Consider the following 15533-nt stretch of genomic DNA (forward strand, 5'->3'; position numbering starts at 1 on the left):
GCGGGCAGTGTCTACCTCATCTTCCTTTGCCCTACCAAGTACCGGAAATGACTTGGTGAGGATACTTTATGAAGTCCAGGAATCTAGGATTTGTGTGGCTCTTGGAAAGAAAGGCAAAGGACAGCTTTGCACACAGGTCACGCCTGCGCAAACTGACCAGCAGGCATCAGTGACCCTGCTTCGTTTCCAGCTAACGGATCCGGCTGCGGCCTGGCCCCACCTCCACGGCCAGGCCCCGCCCCCACGCCGCCGTGACGGAAGCGCGCCAGGGTGACCTCACCGACCAACATGGCGGCGGCGGTAGATTAGGTCCGCGGGTCGAAGCAGCCACCGCCGCTCCCGTACCTTGTGGGAAGCACCTGCTGCCACCGCCGTCTCCTTCGTCCCTTCTGGGGCAAGGCCGGAGCCAGGTGATGGGAGTGGGATTCCGGGGAGGCCCTGGTGGGTGGCGGAGCGGTTTCCACCCGCTGAGAAAGGGGGTCTTAGAGACCACCGAGCTGACCACCGGGCTGCCCAGGGCGCTGGAGAGACCGGCGGGAGGGAAGGAAGACTGAGGTGCTCCGCTGAGGCATCTCGGAATTTCTAGGGGTTATTTGGGGGCTTATCCGACCTATCCAGTGTGCCCCCTTGCCGGGCGGCTTTTGGACAGTCTGTGTGGCTGCCTGAGGCGCTGGGACTTACTCACCCTTGCTCTACATTCTGTTCTTCACACAGATGTCGGCTTTGCGAACCATGGTCTGTTTTGGGGGTCTAGACTAGGAAGCGTGAATTCTTGCTTGGAGGAGGAAAGCGTGGTGCCATTCACTTCGAACGATTATAGATAAGCTTTGCTAGTGGTGTCTTGTCACAGTGTTAAGGCTTGTTTCTCAGTCTTAGCACTGTCGTTTTGACACCCATTCCCGTCCCCTCTCCACTCCCGCCCCCAAGACCAAACAAAACCAACTAGGTCTTACCCCATGAAGGCACCTTTCACAGTAATTCGTTTTTGTTTTTTTCCTTTTTAAAAGCCCTCCTCACATTCCCATGAGATCCCACATTTCTTGTCTTTATATTACTGTGAAGGAGGAAGCCTAGGCTTTCTAAGTTGGGGATTTTACTTAGTGGTAGAAACTGAAGGGATCTGCCCAGAAATTCACATGCTTTGATTGATAGCTCTGTTAAGTAATTCACCATTCCCATGCACAAGTGTTTATCTAAGAGGTCTGTTTTACTCTCTGTGTTTAAAAGTTTTGAACCATGCTGACAGGCCCCTCTTCTTCCTGATATTAAAAAAAATTTTTTTGGCAAAATTTCCAATATTCCCCTTGGAGACTTGGTATAAACCAGACTGTTGGTGCTCTCTGCCGTAACTTGTGTGACCTTAAATGAGTTGCCACACCCTTGAAATACCTTTCTTCCATTTTGTTTTAACACACAAAAAGTTGGGCAAGCATGTGGGTAGTAAACCACTTATATTTCATATACACAGTTGGATCAATGTATCCTGGATGTTTATAACAGGGGATTGAAAATATTTAAGCAGTTTTTCTATAAAATCTCCTGGCTCTGGATGGTTAGGTATATTCTAAACTATTCGAAAAAAATTTCTTTCAGACGGTTCATAGTCCTTAAAATAACATTTATTTTGGTTTGTTTTTTGATCTCCTGTATCCTAAATTGGCCTTGAACTCACATCCTACTTTTTCTACCTCCCCTGTATAGAAATCCAGGAGTACTTAACCATGACTGTCCCTTTAAAATATTAAAAATATTAATTATTGCGGGTGTAATTGTATGTTTGGATACACGTGTGTGTAGGGCAGTAGGCAACTTTGTTTTATTTTGGGGAGGGTAGGGTCTCTATATAGTCCTGGTTGTCCTAGAGTTTCCTATATGGACCAGACCAGGATAGTCTCAAACTCACAGACATCCACCTGCCTCCACCTTCCAAGGCCTGTGCCACCATGCATGGCCAGAGGGCAACTTTGGGAGTCAGTTTTCTCTTTCCATCTTTACATGGTTCTAGGAATTAAACTCAAGTTGCTTTTACCTGCTGAACCTTTTTGTCAACCCTTGTTTTGTTTTGAAACAGTCTCAGTGGTCCAGGCTGGCCTTGAACCTACAGTTAGTCTGCCTAGTGCTAGGATTCCAGATGGGAACTACCACCACACCTATCTTAAAGTGGCCTGTGTCTTATGTTCAGGAGTGTACCCTGGAAATTGAATTTAGCCAAATAAATCTAACCATTGTTTAAAGTATTATTATTTGACAAATTTATATAGTTATATAGTATATTTTTGTCTTTTTTACCCCATCCCCATTAACCTCTCCCATTCTCTCATTGCCTTTACCAAACACCTTCAATTTGTAAAAGGAAATGGTAACACTGGGCACTCTGTAAACTTAATATAGGGGAGGCCGGGAAGATGGCTGGGAGACCGTCCTGGGGAAAAAGTGAGACTGTCTTAACTTTGGGAGGGGCCCTGGAGAGATGGCTCAGTGGTTATGAGCATGCACTGCTCTTCCTGAGGACCTGAGTTTGATTCCCTGCACCCACATCAGACAGCTTACAACTGCCTATAACCCCAGCTCCAGGGGGCTCTCCGACCTCTGACCTCTGTGGGCACGGACTGCATTTATGTGCATATACCCACCTACACGTAATTAAAACAATAAAAAATGTTAAAAGTAAATTATATCTTTAACCTTAAGGAAAAAAAAACAAGAAAAAAGTGCTCATTAATACACTGTAAACACCCCTGCTCTCTTTTCTTTCTTTTTTTTTTTCTTTTTTTTTTTTTAAGGGTTTTCAAGACAGGGTTTCTTTGTGTAGTCCTGGCTGTCCTGGAACTCACTCTGTAGAGCAGGTTGGCTTCGAACTCAGAAATCTGGCTGCCTCTGCCTCCCAAGCGCTGGGATTAAAGGCGTGTGCCACGACCGCCCGGCCTCTTTTTTTTCTTTTTTCTTTTCTTTCTTTCTTTCTTTCTTTCTTTCTTTCTTTCTTTCTTCCTTTTTTTTTTTGACACAGGGTCTCTTTATGTAGCTCTGGCTGTCCTGAATTAGCACTGTAGACCAGTGTAGACCAGGTTTTCCTCAGACTCAGAAAAATCCTCTTGCCTCTGCCTCCAGAGTGCTGGGATTAAAGGTGTATACCATCACAGCCTGGCAAAAATTTTCTTTTTTTTTAATGACAGGGTTTTATAGATCTGAAGTTGTCAGAGGATAACTTGTAGCGGTCTTCTCTGCTTCTACTATGTCAGTTCTGGGTTGGTTAGACTTGGCAGCAAATGGCTTGATTTATGCTGGAGCCATCTTACTACACTGTCTAAAACAGGTTTTTTTTTCAATTTTTCTTATGAAATATTTCTTATGAAATAAATATTTAGTATTTTCATTGTCTTTTCTCAGTTTTCAGACATCATTTTGAGCCCTATCTCATTCCAAATAAATGAAATTATCACCAAGATTTAAAAAAAAAAATTTTTTAGATGTATTCATTTTGTTCTGTGTGAGTGTATGTGCACCCTGTGGACACATGGTGTCTGCAGAGATCAGGACGGGGAACACCTCCTGGAACAGGAGTTAGGGGTGGTTGTCAACCACCATGTGGGTGCTGGGAACCATACCCAGGTCCTCTGCAAGAGCAGCAAGTGCTCTTAACCTCTGAGCCATCTCCAGACCTCACCCTAAGAACTTTAAGGCAGGCTCTCCCTGTATCCCTTGTCTGGTCTTGAACTGTGATCTTTCTGTCTCAGCCTCCCAAATGCTGAGATTATAGGCCTATACCACCCAAATCTGGCTCAAGAATACTATTTTAGGAGTTGGTTTTTATGTTAGGGATCAGATCCACTGACATTTGCATGCAGAGCCCTCACTAACCTACACCCCAGGCACTTTTGTTGTTTGCTTTGTGTTTTTGTGGTGCCCAGCTTGAATAAAGGTTTTCAGGCTTTTAGGCTCTACTGCTGAGCTACACTCCTAGCCCAGTAGTAACTGATACATACATATATGTGTGTGTGTATGTGTATATACATGTGTATATGTATGCATACACACACATATGTATATATTGTTTTTGATTTTATGAGACAGAGTCTCACTCTGTAGTTAAGCTAGTCTGGAACTCACCGTGTAGCCCGGTCTGGCCTCAAATTGGTGGCAGTAGTGCTTCAGCCTCTGAGTTGTGCTGGGAGCAACTCACTGTTTAGTAGCTTCATGGAGATATAATTACTTTACTACACTGTTCAGTCATGTAAATTAATGATATGTAAATTACATTCAGAGTTGTGCAACCATGTGCATTTTCATCACTTCTGAGAGCCCTCATACCACTTGGCAAAGGTATTGTTCCTGCTAGTTTTTGAGAGAAATCTCTTTGTAGTCCAGGCTTGAAGTTTTGATACATTAGCCACAGTTTGGTTGTTAGGATTGTAGGCGTACGCCACCATGCTTGGCAGGAACCATTTTTTAATCTTTATCGTTTTTTCTCTTCTTCCTTCTCTTCCCTTTTCCTCCTCCTCATCTTTTTTTGAAAGAGGGGTTTCAAGATAGGGTTTTTCCTTGTAGCCCCGGCTGCCCTGGAACTCAGTAGACTTGGCTGGCTCCAAATTCACAGAGATCACCTGCCTCTCCCTCTGTCTCCTGAGTGCTGGGATTAAAGGTGTGAGCCACCATGCCTGGCTGAACAATGTCTTAAGCTTACATCGGGTGAACCTCATATTTCATCTTCCCCAAGTAGCTAGATAATATAGGTTCATATCGCAATATCTAACTTATGTGGCTTATTTTAAAGATTATTTTAAATTATGTGTATCTCTATGTGGGGTATGGGCCTGGCTGAGGAGGCAGAGATGTTGAATTTCCTGGGGTTGAGATGTGAGCAGTGTTGCATGTGAACTGCCAGACGTGGGTGCTGGGATTTGAACTTGGTCTTCTGGAAGCCTGGTACACGCTCTTAACTATGAAGCCCTCTCTTGCACATACCCCTCCCCTTATTTTATTTAAAGCAATTTAAAGTTGCTTCCTTTTTGTCTAAAGCAGAAAGTGATCTTGAACATTCATGTATAAATTGTAGGTAGCCATGTTTACATTTCTCTAGCATGTACCTAGAGGTGGGACAATATATTTTTGAATTTTGTTTTGCTTTTATATGAGAAGCCTAACATACTGATGGTGAAAGTCAGACTCTGTGTGTAAGGGGGAGGGTTTCATATTAGGAATTCCCCTGTGAGTGCATTATCTGTGAGTGCCAACTGCTGAGTGAAGATATTTTTGGGCAGTTGTTAGCACAGGATTGAACTAGAATGTTCCATTACGCATGTTTTAACTGGAAGGGCAATCAGCACTAGACTAGTAATAATGTCTGCTGAATTCTTAAATTAACACCTTATTCTGCAGCAGTACAGCTGGTCAGGATAGTTTTTGCACTTTTACAAATTTAATTTTGTGTGTATATGTGTAGGTACATGTGTGTATGTGAGTATTATTGCATGCACATATGCATATGGAGGCCAGAAGTCAGGAGTATTGTGTTCCCCCTCCTGTGTGTGTGTGTGTGTGTGTTTGTGTGTGTATGCACAATCATGTGGATTCTGGGTTTTCAAATCTAGGTTTTAATACAGTAAGTACCCTTACCTATCTCCCCAGCCTATACTGACCCTGGAATTTGCCATTTGTTTGAATTTAAGATCATAGCTAGAAAGTTTGAGTGTAGTAGCACATGCCTGTTATCTGAGCTCCTGGGAGGTGGAGGCAGGAGTATAACTGCAAGTTCAAGACCAGTCTAGGCAACATAACAAGTTTCAGGTCTATGACATTACAGGACCTTATGTCCAAAAGAAATACACCCAAACAGAAGCTCATACATGAACTTGGGATAGAGTGGTTACCATATGTGAGGCCCTCCGCTTGATTCCCCAGTACAGCCTCTTACCATACACAGAAAGCTATATGCATATTTAAACATTTGGTTTTTATTTGCTTGGAGATAGGTTCTCACTGTGTATCTCTGACCAGCCTGGAAGTTGCTATGTAGAGCAAGCTGGCCTTGAATTCACAAAGATCTGCCTTTGAACTGAGATTAAAAATGTGTGCTACCAGTGCTTTTTGTTTGTCTGTTTTATTTATTTATTTATTTTTGAAACTGTTGATTTTAAACTCTTAAATCCTGCTTTTACCACCTGAGTCCTGGGGACTTCTGCAGCACACATGGTTTAATTATCTTCGTAACATTCAAATTAAGTATTATGTCTTCCCGTTTATTTGTTTGTTCTATATGTGAATGCCAGTGAGTGGGTACTGGTGTGTGTGTGTGGAGATGAGAGAGCAACTTGTGGGGGGTCTGTTCTCTGCTTCCACACATTGGTTCAGGGGTTTCAACTCAGGGTGTTAAGTTTTGCAGCAAGTTTTCCTCACCCAGGTGGCCTCCAACTGGCCCTTGATCACTTCTTTATATAAAGCATTTCCACAAGGCTGGAAATGCAAACAGTTTTACTAGAGACAGTATAAAGACTGAAAGTAGTTGTGTCCCTTTCATCATTTAAAATGAGAACTTGAGGGGTGATAAGGTGGCTCAGCATTTAGAGTGTTTACTGCGCATTCAGAGGACTGGAGTTCAGTTCTCTGTCCCCCACATAGTTACCTCTAGCTCCAGGAGAGCTGTGCCTTCTGATCTTTGCAGGCACAAGGCATGCATGTGGTACAAAGACATACATGGAGGCAAAACACTCATATTTATTTATGTATATATTTGTGTCTGCCACAATGTGTGGGTGTCTGGAGGCCAGAAGAGGGCATTTAAGTCCTCCACAGCTGGAGTTACAGCAGTTGTGTTCTGCCAGATGGGTGCTATGGAAGAGTAGGGAGTGCTCTTAACCACTGAGCTATCTTTCCAGCTCCTGTAAAACAAGTCTTTTTTCTGCTTTTGTTTTTTTTTTTTTTTTTTTTTTTAAATAAGTAAAATTGGGTATAGTGGTACACATCTTTAAACACAGCACTTTGGAAGTAGAGCCAGGCAGATTTCTGTGAGTTTGAAGGCAGCCTGATCTAGATATGGATTTTGGGCCAGCTGATGCTACAAGAAACCAATTGATCAATAAAAGAAATCAATCAATAAAAGAAAACTTGAGAGCTAGAGGTATACAGTACCTTTCCATTTTTTAAAAAAGATTTGTTCTTATATATATGTGTGTGTGTGTGTATATATATAGTATTATATATCTCTTGAGTTTATGTGTACCACGTGCAGGTACCCATGGAGGCCAGAGGGCATCAGATCCCATAGAACTGGAATTGCAGACAGTTTAGAGTCACCTGATGTGGGCGTTGGGAGCCAGGGCCTCTGCAAGAGCGCTGAGCACTCTCAGCTGACGAGCATCTCTGCAGCTGGTGTGGAGGACCTTTCATCCAGTTTATCATTTCCTCTCTTTTTCTTTGTGGAGGTGGGGTGTGTTGAGGGCAGTGGGGTAGCACGTGTGTGTGCATGTGGAGGTCAGAGGTTGATGTGGGTGTCTTTTTTCCTTATTTTAGATAGGGTCTCAATGAACTAGAGCTCACTGATCAGCCAGCAAGCCCTGGTAATCCATCTCTGCCTATCCAGTGCTGGGGTTACAGGCTTGTACCTCCAGCAGAGACAGGTAGATCTCTGTGTTTGAGGCCAGCCTGGTTTGCATAGCGAGTTCCAAGCCAGCCAGGGATATAGAGACCCTGTCTTAGCTATGTCCCCTCATCCCTGAAAAATATTATTTTGGCTAAACTCAATAGAGTTTATAGTTAATAGTTATTTTACTAAAATTGATTTTTATTTTTACAAATTTTATATGTGTGGATGTTTGCCTGCATATATGTACATGTACTGTGTGTTGGTTCTCCTGGAACTGGAATTACTGTTGTGTGGGTGCTGCTATGTGGATACTGGGAACTGAATCCAGGTCCTCTGCAAGAACAGAAATGCTCTTGACCACTGAGCCTTCCCCACAGCCCCTAAGATTCTAGATTCTGAAGGCAAATGTGCAGATGGACCTCTAGAAGAAGGTGTTCTAGAAGCCTGGCCAAAGTTTGACTAAGCAATCTTTGTCACTGTTGTTAGGAATACTGGAGAAAAAAGACCTCTGGCCTTGCATTTTTCAGAACTTTTCAGAGTCTTATCGCAAGAAGTCTTTCCCAAATTGTAGACCTTAGCTGTTCCAACCCTAGAACTGTTTGAAGGACTCCACAGCGAAGCGATAAGAACGTTCTGAGGGTCCTTTCAGTGGTAGCCTCACCCTAGGCCACACTCACAGTTCCCGTAAACCAGATGAAGGCTGATAGAGTAGAATCTGACTCTGGAGTGAAGAAGAGCTGCCCGTACACCCCAGTCAGAGGAGTCTGTGTTCTTGATGCCTAATGCACCGTCTTGGCTGTAGTGGCCACACTTAGCTTGTGGTTTTCTTTCTACTCTTCTGACTGCTCCAGGCTAGACTGAGAGGTTTCCCTGGATTGTCTCAGTTTTCTTCTCTGGTTTTGTTTGGCTTTGATCCTCCTGCCTCTGCCCCTTTAATGCAGAGATCACTCCCAGTGCTTTTCAAAGAAGTTTTATTTCCTCCCTAAATGTATTTTTTGTGTGGAGGGGGAGCAGGCGTGTGTGCCATGATACACATGTGGAGGTCAAAAGACAACTTGTGGTACACATACATATTACAGACAAAACACTCAAAAAATAATAGGAAGCAATGAAACCTTTAAAAAGGAAAAGGCCTTACAGTGGTCAAGCACTTGTGTATGGGCAAGGCCCTAGTTCCATCTTCAGTACTTAGACCCAGAAAGGGAGAAGACTTTTGCCTTCTATTTCAATAATGTAATTATACTTCTAGATTTGTATGTGAATTTGTACAATTCGAGACTTGTAAAGTATAAATTTAGTATAGTAATCCTTATATAATATAGTATAATTGATGGGAAGTTGGCCTTCTAGGTGGCTCAGGATAACTCTCAAGTTATCCCCTACCTCCATCTGTAAACATACGCGTTTTTAAAGCTTAATGTTGAGAGCTGGAAAGTTGGCTCAGTGGTTAAGAGTACTTGTTGCTTTGGTAGGCGATGCGGGTTCAGTTCCCAGCACCTGCATGGTAGTGCCCGTCTATCCATCACTCCAGTTTCAGGGTTCTGACACCCTCTTCTGACCTCTGAGATACCAGGCACATATGTGTTACACATATATAGATGAGGCAAAGCACTCATACATAAAATAAGTCTAAACATTTTTAATTGATAGAGAATTTCTATAGAAAGTTAAATTAGGTTCCAGTAGGATCCTATATTCAAAGGGTAAAACTGATTAGAGCTCTTACAGATAGAAAAGTTACTCAGGGAAAGAGTGCTGAGTTTCTGAAAGAGTGAGTTAGGTAGCTAGGTGGTGGTGCATGCCTTTAACCCCCTAAATGCAGATCTCTGAGAGTTTTAGGCCAACCTGGTCTACAGAGTGAGTTCCAGGACAGCCAAGGCCACATATCCGTCTCAATAAAATGAACAACAAAACAAAACAAAAAACAACAAAAAATGAGGCAGAGCACCTAGAAAGCTAGCTGGGGAGACACACAGGAGCCAAGGAGAAGTGGTTAGATTCAGCTAGGGTCAGGCTACTGGAGTGGAATGGGTAGGATGCTGCCACTGGCTCATTGCTACTGTTCCCTCTAAACACCTCCATAAAAAGGAGATTGGATTTATGGATACCAGACAACAAGAAAGTAAAATAATAAAAAGGTAAATGTCAAATAACAGTGTTCCTGCTGGCCAATACATAATAGACATCAGAAAACTGTCAAAAGTATCCCCTCTCCAGGAAAAAGACATCGGGATGGGTATGGCCCTCATACCTCACTGGACAACGACAGGGGGACCAGAGCCATTACAAGGTCCCCTTCAATTACTGGAGGTCAGGCCTTTATCCCCGCCTTCGATAGTTTAGAATTGCCACAGCCCTTCTATACTTAGAGAAGGGAGGAGATGTCAGGGGCAGCCCTGCTTACACACTGAAGGCCTAAAATCAGCCATAGGCCTAAAAGCAGCAATAGGCCTGTCATACATGTATACTAACACCAAGTCTTGGGTCTCTGTGGAAAAACACTGAAACAGATGGCTATTAGCTATTGTAAACAGGCAGCTTTTGTGGAAATTTACCAGCCCGAGTAGTCATAGACCTTGTAAATAGGTAGCCTTGGCGGATAGTACCAACTTAGATAAGGACAAGCGAGTCATAGGCAGAGTCATAGCGACCTGTCCCCTGACCCTTCACCCAGCTGATACCCGGTTCTGAAGATATCTGTATTCCCCCTGAACACCCACACTCCAGTGTCATCCCCTTCCCCACATCCTGCCTTTCTGTGTTTATAACCCCTGTGTGAATGAATTACGATTTTAGAAAAAATAAATTATTTAAAAAAAAAACCCAGAAAACATATATATATATATATTTTTTTTGTTTTGTTTTTCGAGAAAGGGTTTCTCTGTGTAGTCCTGGCTGTCCTGGAACTTACTCTGTAGACCAGGCTGGCCTCAAACTCAGAAATCCACCTGCCTCTTCCTCCCAAGTGCTGGGATTAAAGGCGTGTGCCACCACTGCCCGGCGAAAACTTATATTTTTACTAATTTGTTGTGTATCTGTGTCCTGCAGTGCCCCAGTGTGAATATGAAGGTCAGAGGACAAGTTGTGGATTAGGTGTAAGATTTTGAACTAAGCAATTTATAATTTAAAAAAGATTTTAATTTTAAATTATGTGTATATGTGTGTGTATGTATGTGCACATGCCCATAGAGACATCAGATTCCTCTAGAGCTGAGTTATATGTGATTGTGAGCTAACTTGGGTGCTGGGAACTGAACTTGGGTCCTCTGCAAGAGCAGTGTGCTCTCAACTCCTTAGCCATGTTTCTAGGCCCACAATACGTAATTTTTAAATTGCTTGGCATTCTGTGTAGCTCTATGAAATCTCACAGTTTGCTATGTCCTGCCAGGGAAGTGAATTATATCTTTGTCCAACATATCCATGCTGTTATGGATATATTGAGGAGATTATTATTAAAGAAATGAAAAAAACATACAGGGGGATGGAGTTCAGGATGTCCAATGTGTCTGCCACTCGTGTGGATATAGAAAAATTAGGAAGTTCCAGTGAGATGGCTTAGTGGGTAAAGGTGCAGGCCTGGCCACCTGAGTTTGATCCCCAGAACCATGGAAAGGTGGATGGAAGAAGAGAACTTATTCCACATGAACACCATGGCAGGTCCCCCCCCCCCCAAGACAGTACAAAAGTAGGAAAGAATAAAAAACCAAAACCGGAAAATTTACTCTTGATTTGAACAATTAAGTTACTGTTTATATGGAAATTAAACCATTAGTTGTAAAGACTACTGGAAGGAAAGTGTTGAGACATTGACTTTGGGAGTTAGATGAGTAACTGGGATCAATGGAGAAGTTGATTGGTTTGTAACCAGGTTTAAACTGAAAGAAACCTTTTGTTTTTAGATTTCCAGTGTCCCTAGTAGACCTCCTTGGAGCAACTTCAGCCAATTCAATGGCGTCCTCGACGACTGTGCCTCTGGGATTTCACTATGAAACAAAGTATGTTGTTCTCAGCTACTTGGGACTTGTCTCTCAGGAGAAACAACAAGGTACTGTCTTTGGTTTATGGTGGTTATGTTGCTCAGTATGCGTCTAAGTAATGTGTATGTGTGAGATCAAGTAATATCAACAAGCTTTAGAATGCAGTCACCTACCCCACTCCTGTTCCAGTCCTAGTTGCAACCGCTTTTAGTGGTTTTTCTTTTGATTTTTGGTTTGTTTTTTCATTTTGTTTTATTTCAAAACTTTCATGAATGTGTATCTGTGTGGGCATGTACATTCCATGGTGTGTGTACAGTAGTCAGAAGCCAATGTTGCTGAGTTGACCCTTTCTATCCACCCTAGAGATCCAATACAACTCATGCTTTTTGGCAGACATCTTTACCTCCTTGGCCATTTTATTACACTTTGTCTGAGACAGGATCTGGCCGTGTAGCCTTGCCTGTCCTGAAACTTGTTATGTAGACCAGGCTACTTTTTAATTAGGGTCACTTTTGCCTCTGCCTCCCAAGTGCTGAGAATAGAGGCAGTTGGTCCGTCCTTTGTCCTTCCTTCCTTCCTTCCTCCCTCCTTCCCTCCCTCCCTCTCTCTCTCCCTCCCTCCCTCCCTCCCTCCCTCCCTCCCTCCCTCCCTCCTTCTTTCTGTGCCTCCCTCCCTCTTTCTGTCCCTCCCTCCCTCCTTTCCTTCCTTCTTCCCTTCTTTCCTTCTTTAAACATTTATGTGTATGAGCGCTTAACTTGCATACATGTATGTGTACCATGCATGTGCACGCCTGGGGCATGTAGATGTCAGAAGAGGGCAATGGATTCCCTGAAACTAGAGTTATGAATGGCTGCGAGTTACCACATGGGTGCTAGAAACTGAACTAGATCCTCTCTACAAGAGCAGCAAGTGCTCTTTACTACTGAGCCATCGCTCCAGCTCCTTATGCTTTTTTAAAAAAAGATTTGTTTTTTATTTTGTGATGAGTGTCTTAGTTACAACTTTATTGCTGCGAAGAGAAACCATGGTCACTGCAACTGTTATAAAGAAAAACCTTTAATGGAGTCTGGCTTACAGTTCAGAGGTTTAGTCCTTTATCATCATGAGGGAAACATGGTGGGGTGCAGACAGACATGGTGATGAAGAAGGAGCTGAGCGTTCTGTATCCTGATCCGAAGGCGGCAGGAAGAGAACTGGCTTGAGCTTCTGAGCCCCAGAGCCCACCCCCAGCAAGACACCACCTCCAACAAGACCACACCCACACCCACACCTCCAACAAGACCACACCCACACCTCCAACAAGACCACACCCACACCCACTCCAACCTGTGGAGCCATTTTCATTTAACTACCACAGTGGGTATGTGCTTGTGTGTAGACATGCATGTGTGGAAGTCAGAGGACAGCTTTTTTTTTTTTTTTTTTTAAGATTTATTTATATGAGTGTGCTATAGCTGCAGAGGATAACTTTGTTGGCAGTTAATTATCTCCTTCCACCTTTGTGACGTGGTCTTACGGAATCCTTGGCAGAATTGAAACTTGATATGTAGACCATGCTGGTATTGAACTTACAGGCACACACTTGCCTATACCTCTTGAGATTCAGTGTGTTTGCAGCCAGATGCCTGGTCCTGTTTTTGGTTTTGTTTTTTGAGTAAAGATCTCATGTAGACCAGTCTGGTCTTACATGGTGGTGCAAACCTATATTCTAGCACTTGGCAGGTGAGGACAGGAGGACCAGGAATTCAAGTCCATTTTTACTACGTAGAGAAATCAAGGCCAATCTGGGATACATGAGACTTTGTCAACAAATAAAAATAAGACACTGAGGGTGGCTCAGTAGAAGGAATGAACCAGGCGTTAAGTGTCCCCTGAACTCCAGGCATATGACATGCTTTGCCTACACGCACGTGCAGGCTAAATTAAAAAAAAAATCTTTTAATTGACTATTGAATATAAAATTTATGTAAGATGTTCAGATGTCTGAGAGACTCTAATTTTCAGTATTTTTTTTGTGTTATAATGTATGTACTAATCTTGATTTAAAATTGTTTTATTACATTTATTTATGGTGAGTATGTACATGCGTGTGTGTATGGGTGTGTGCATGTGAGGGAGAGGGAGGAAGAGAAGGAGGAAGGGAAAAAGAGAGAGGGAGGAAGAAGAGGAGGAGGAGGGGAGGAAGGACAGCCACTTTGTAAGAGTTGGTTCTCTCCTACCATGTGAGTACTGGAGGTGGAACTTAGGTTGTTTTCATGGGAATAGGTTAGTTACTGAGAGAGTGGGTTTGTTATTAAGATCATTTGGGGACTAGCAAGATGGTTCAGAGGGTAAAGCTGCTTGTGCAAGTCAGGTGGCCCGAGAACGGACCTTTGAAAAACGTTCACTTCTGCATGTGAGCTGAGATGTACGAATGTGCACATGTGTGTACACATAAGTAATAAAAACATTTTTAACAATGGAAAACCTCAAAGTAGTGTAAAACCAAGCCAATTTTGTCTTGCTCCTGTCTTCCCTCTCCCCTTTCTCTTGTTGCTTTTTGTTTTTTATGTTTTTTGTTTTTGTTTTGGGGACAAGGTCTTTCTATATAGCCCCGAGTGATGTGGAAATTTCTATGTAGATCAGGCCTCCAACTCCACCTGCCTGCATCTCTTAAGTGTCGAGATCCAAGGCCTACACCAGCACTCCCAACCCTCTCTTGTTATTTTTAAGACTTCCTAAGTCAGGCTGGAGAGATGGCTCAGTGGTTAAGAGCACTGACTGCTCTTCCAGAGGTCCTGAGTTCAATTCCCAGCAACCACATGGTGGCTCACAACCATCTGTAATGAGATTTGATGCCCTCTTCTGTTGTGTCTGAAGATAACTACAGTGTGCTCATATACATTAAATAAATAAAATAAAAAATTAAAAAAACAAAAGACTTCCTAAGTCTCCTGGAGGGATGCAGTGTGGATGGACTGCTGGAACTTTGGAGCTTACAGGTTCTGCAAACTGAATGGCATGTAGGTGGCTTCAGAGACTGACTTACTGGTTGACCCTCTGTCAGGGTTCTCAAGCTGTTCTGGGATTGGCTGACTTCTGTCTTTTCTGTCCACTTGTGATATCACATGCATTTGTCGCCACAGATGGCTTGTGTTTTCATTTTCACTTGGATCAAAATAGTGCTTTGTTTTTCTTCAGACTTTCTCTTTGACTTTTGTGTTACTTACAGGTATACTAATTAATCTTCAAGTATTCAGGGATTTTATTTCTGTTTTTTTTTTTTTTTGTTTGTTTTTTCGAGACAGGGTTTCTCTGTGTAGCCCTGGCTGTCCTGGAACTCACTCTGTAGACCAGGCTAGCCTCGAACTCTTGAACTCAGAAATCCGCCTGCCTCTGCCTCCCAAGTGCTGGGATTAAAGGCGTGCGCCACCACCGCCCGGCCTTTTTTTTGTTTTTGTTTTTTTTTTTTTGTTTGTTTTATTTCTATTATTAGTCTTTATTACTGATTCCTAGTTTAATTCTATGTGGCCTGATTAAATATAGTGTGATTTAAGATTAATTAACTCAGCATCATAAATTATTCTTTTTGCATGGCTACCACTTGAATGACTTTGAAGCTTACTTTCATTGTTTTTGTTCTTTTCTCTTTTGTTTGTTTCCAGACAGGGTCGGTCTGTCCTTCCTTCCTTCCTTCCTTCCTTCCTTCCTTCCTTCCTCTTCCTTCCTTCCTTCCTTCCTTCCTTTCTTTCTTTCTTTCTTTCTTTATTTCTTTCTTTCTATCTTTCTGAAGAAATACTGCTGGTATTGAATGTCCCATTTGAAATATTCCAATTTTTTCTACTATTGATTTCCTATAAATTTGTAGTGTTTTGATGAGTGTTTATAGTTCGATGATATCTCTGGTTTTCTATAATTTCAGGATAGTATTTTGATGAGTGTTTGTAGTTCGATGATATCTCTGGTTTTCTATAATCTCAGGACAGTAGGCTCCATAC

At 42.6% G+C, this 15533-nt stretch overlaps 1 protein-coding gene across 1 annotated transcript in view; it reads left to right on the plus strand.

Annotated features, from left to right (window-relative positions):
- Positions 1-297: 297 nt before the first annotated feature.
- Bcl2l13 (BCL2 like 13) overlaps positions 298-15533 on the plus strand; it is a 55321-nt gene continuing 40085 nt past the window's right edge. The window contains exons 1-2 of the mRNA XM_028761126.1: positions 298-410; positions 11479-11624. Coding sequence (XP_028616959.1) covers positions 11528-11624 — 97 coding nt within the window. The 5' untranslated portion in view covers positions 298-410; positions 11479-11527. The remainder of the gene's footprint in view (positions 411-11478; positions 11625-15533) is intronic.

This window comes from Grammomys surdaster, unplaced genomic scaffold (assembly GCF_004785775.1).
Source record: "Grammomys surdaster isolate TR1022 unplaced genomic scaffold, NIH_TR_1.0 126660, whole genome shotgun sequence".
Taxonomy (NCBI): domain Eukaryota; kingdom Metazoa; phylum Chordata; class Mammalia; order Rodentia; family Muridae; genus Grammomys; species Grammomys surdaster.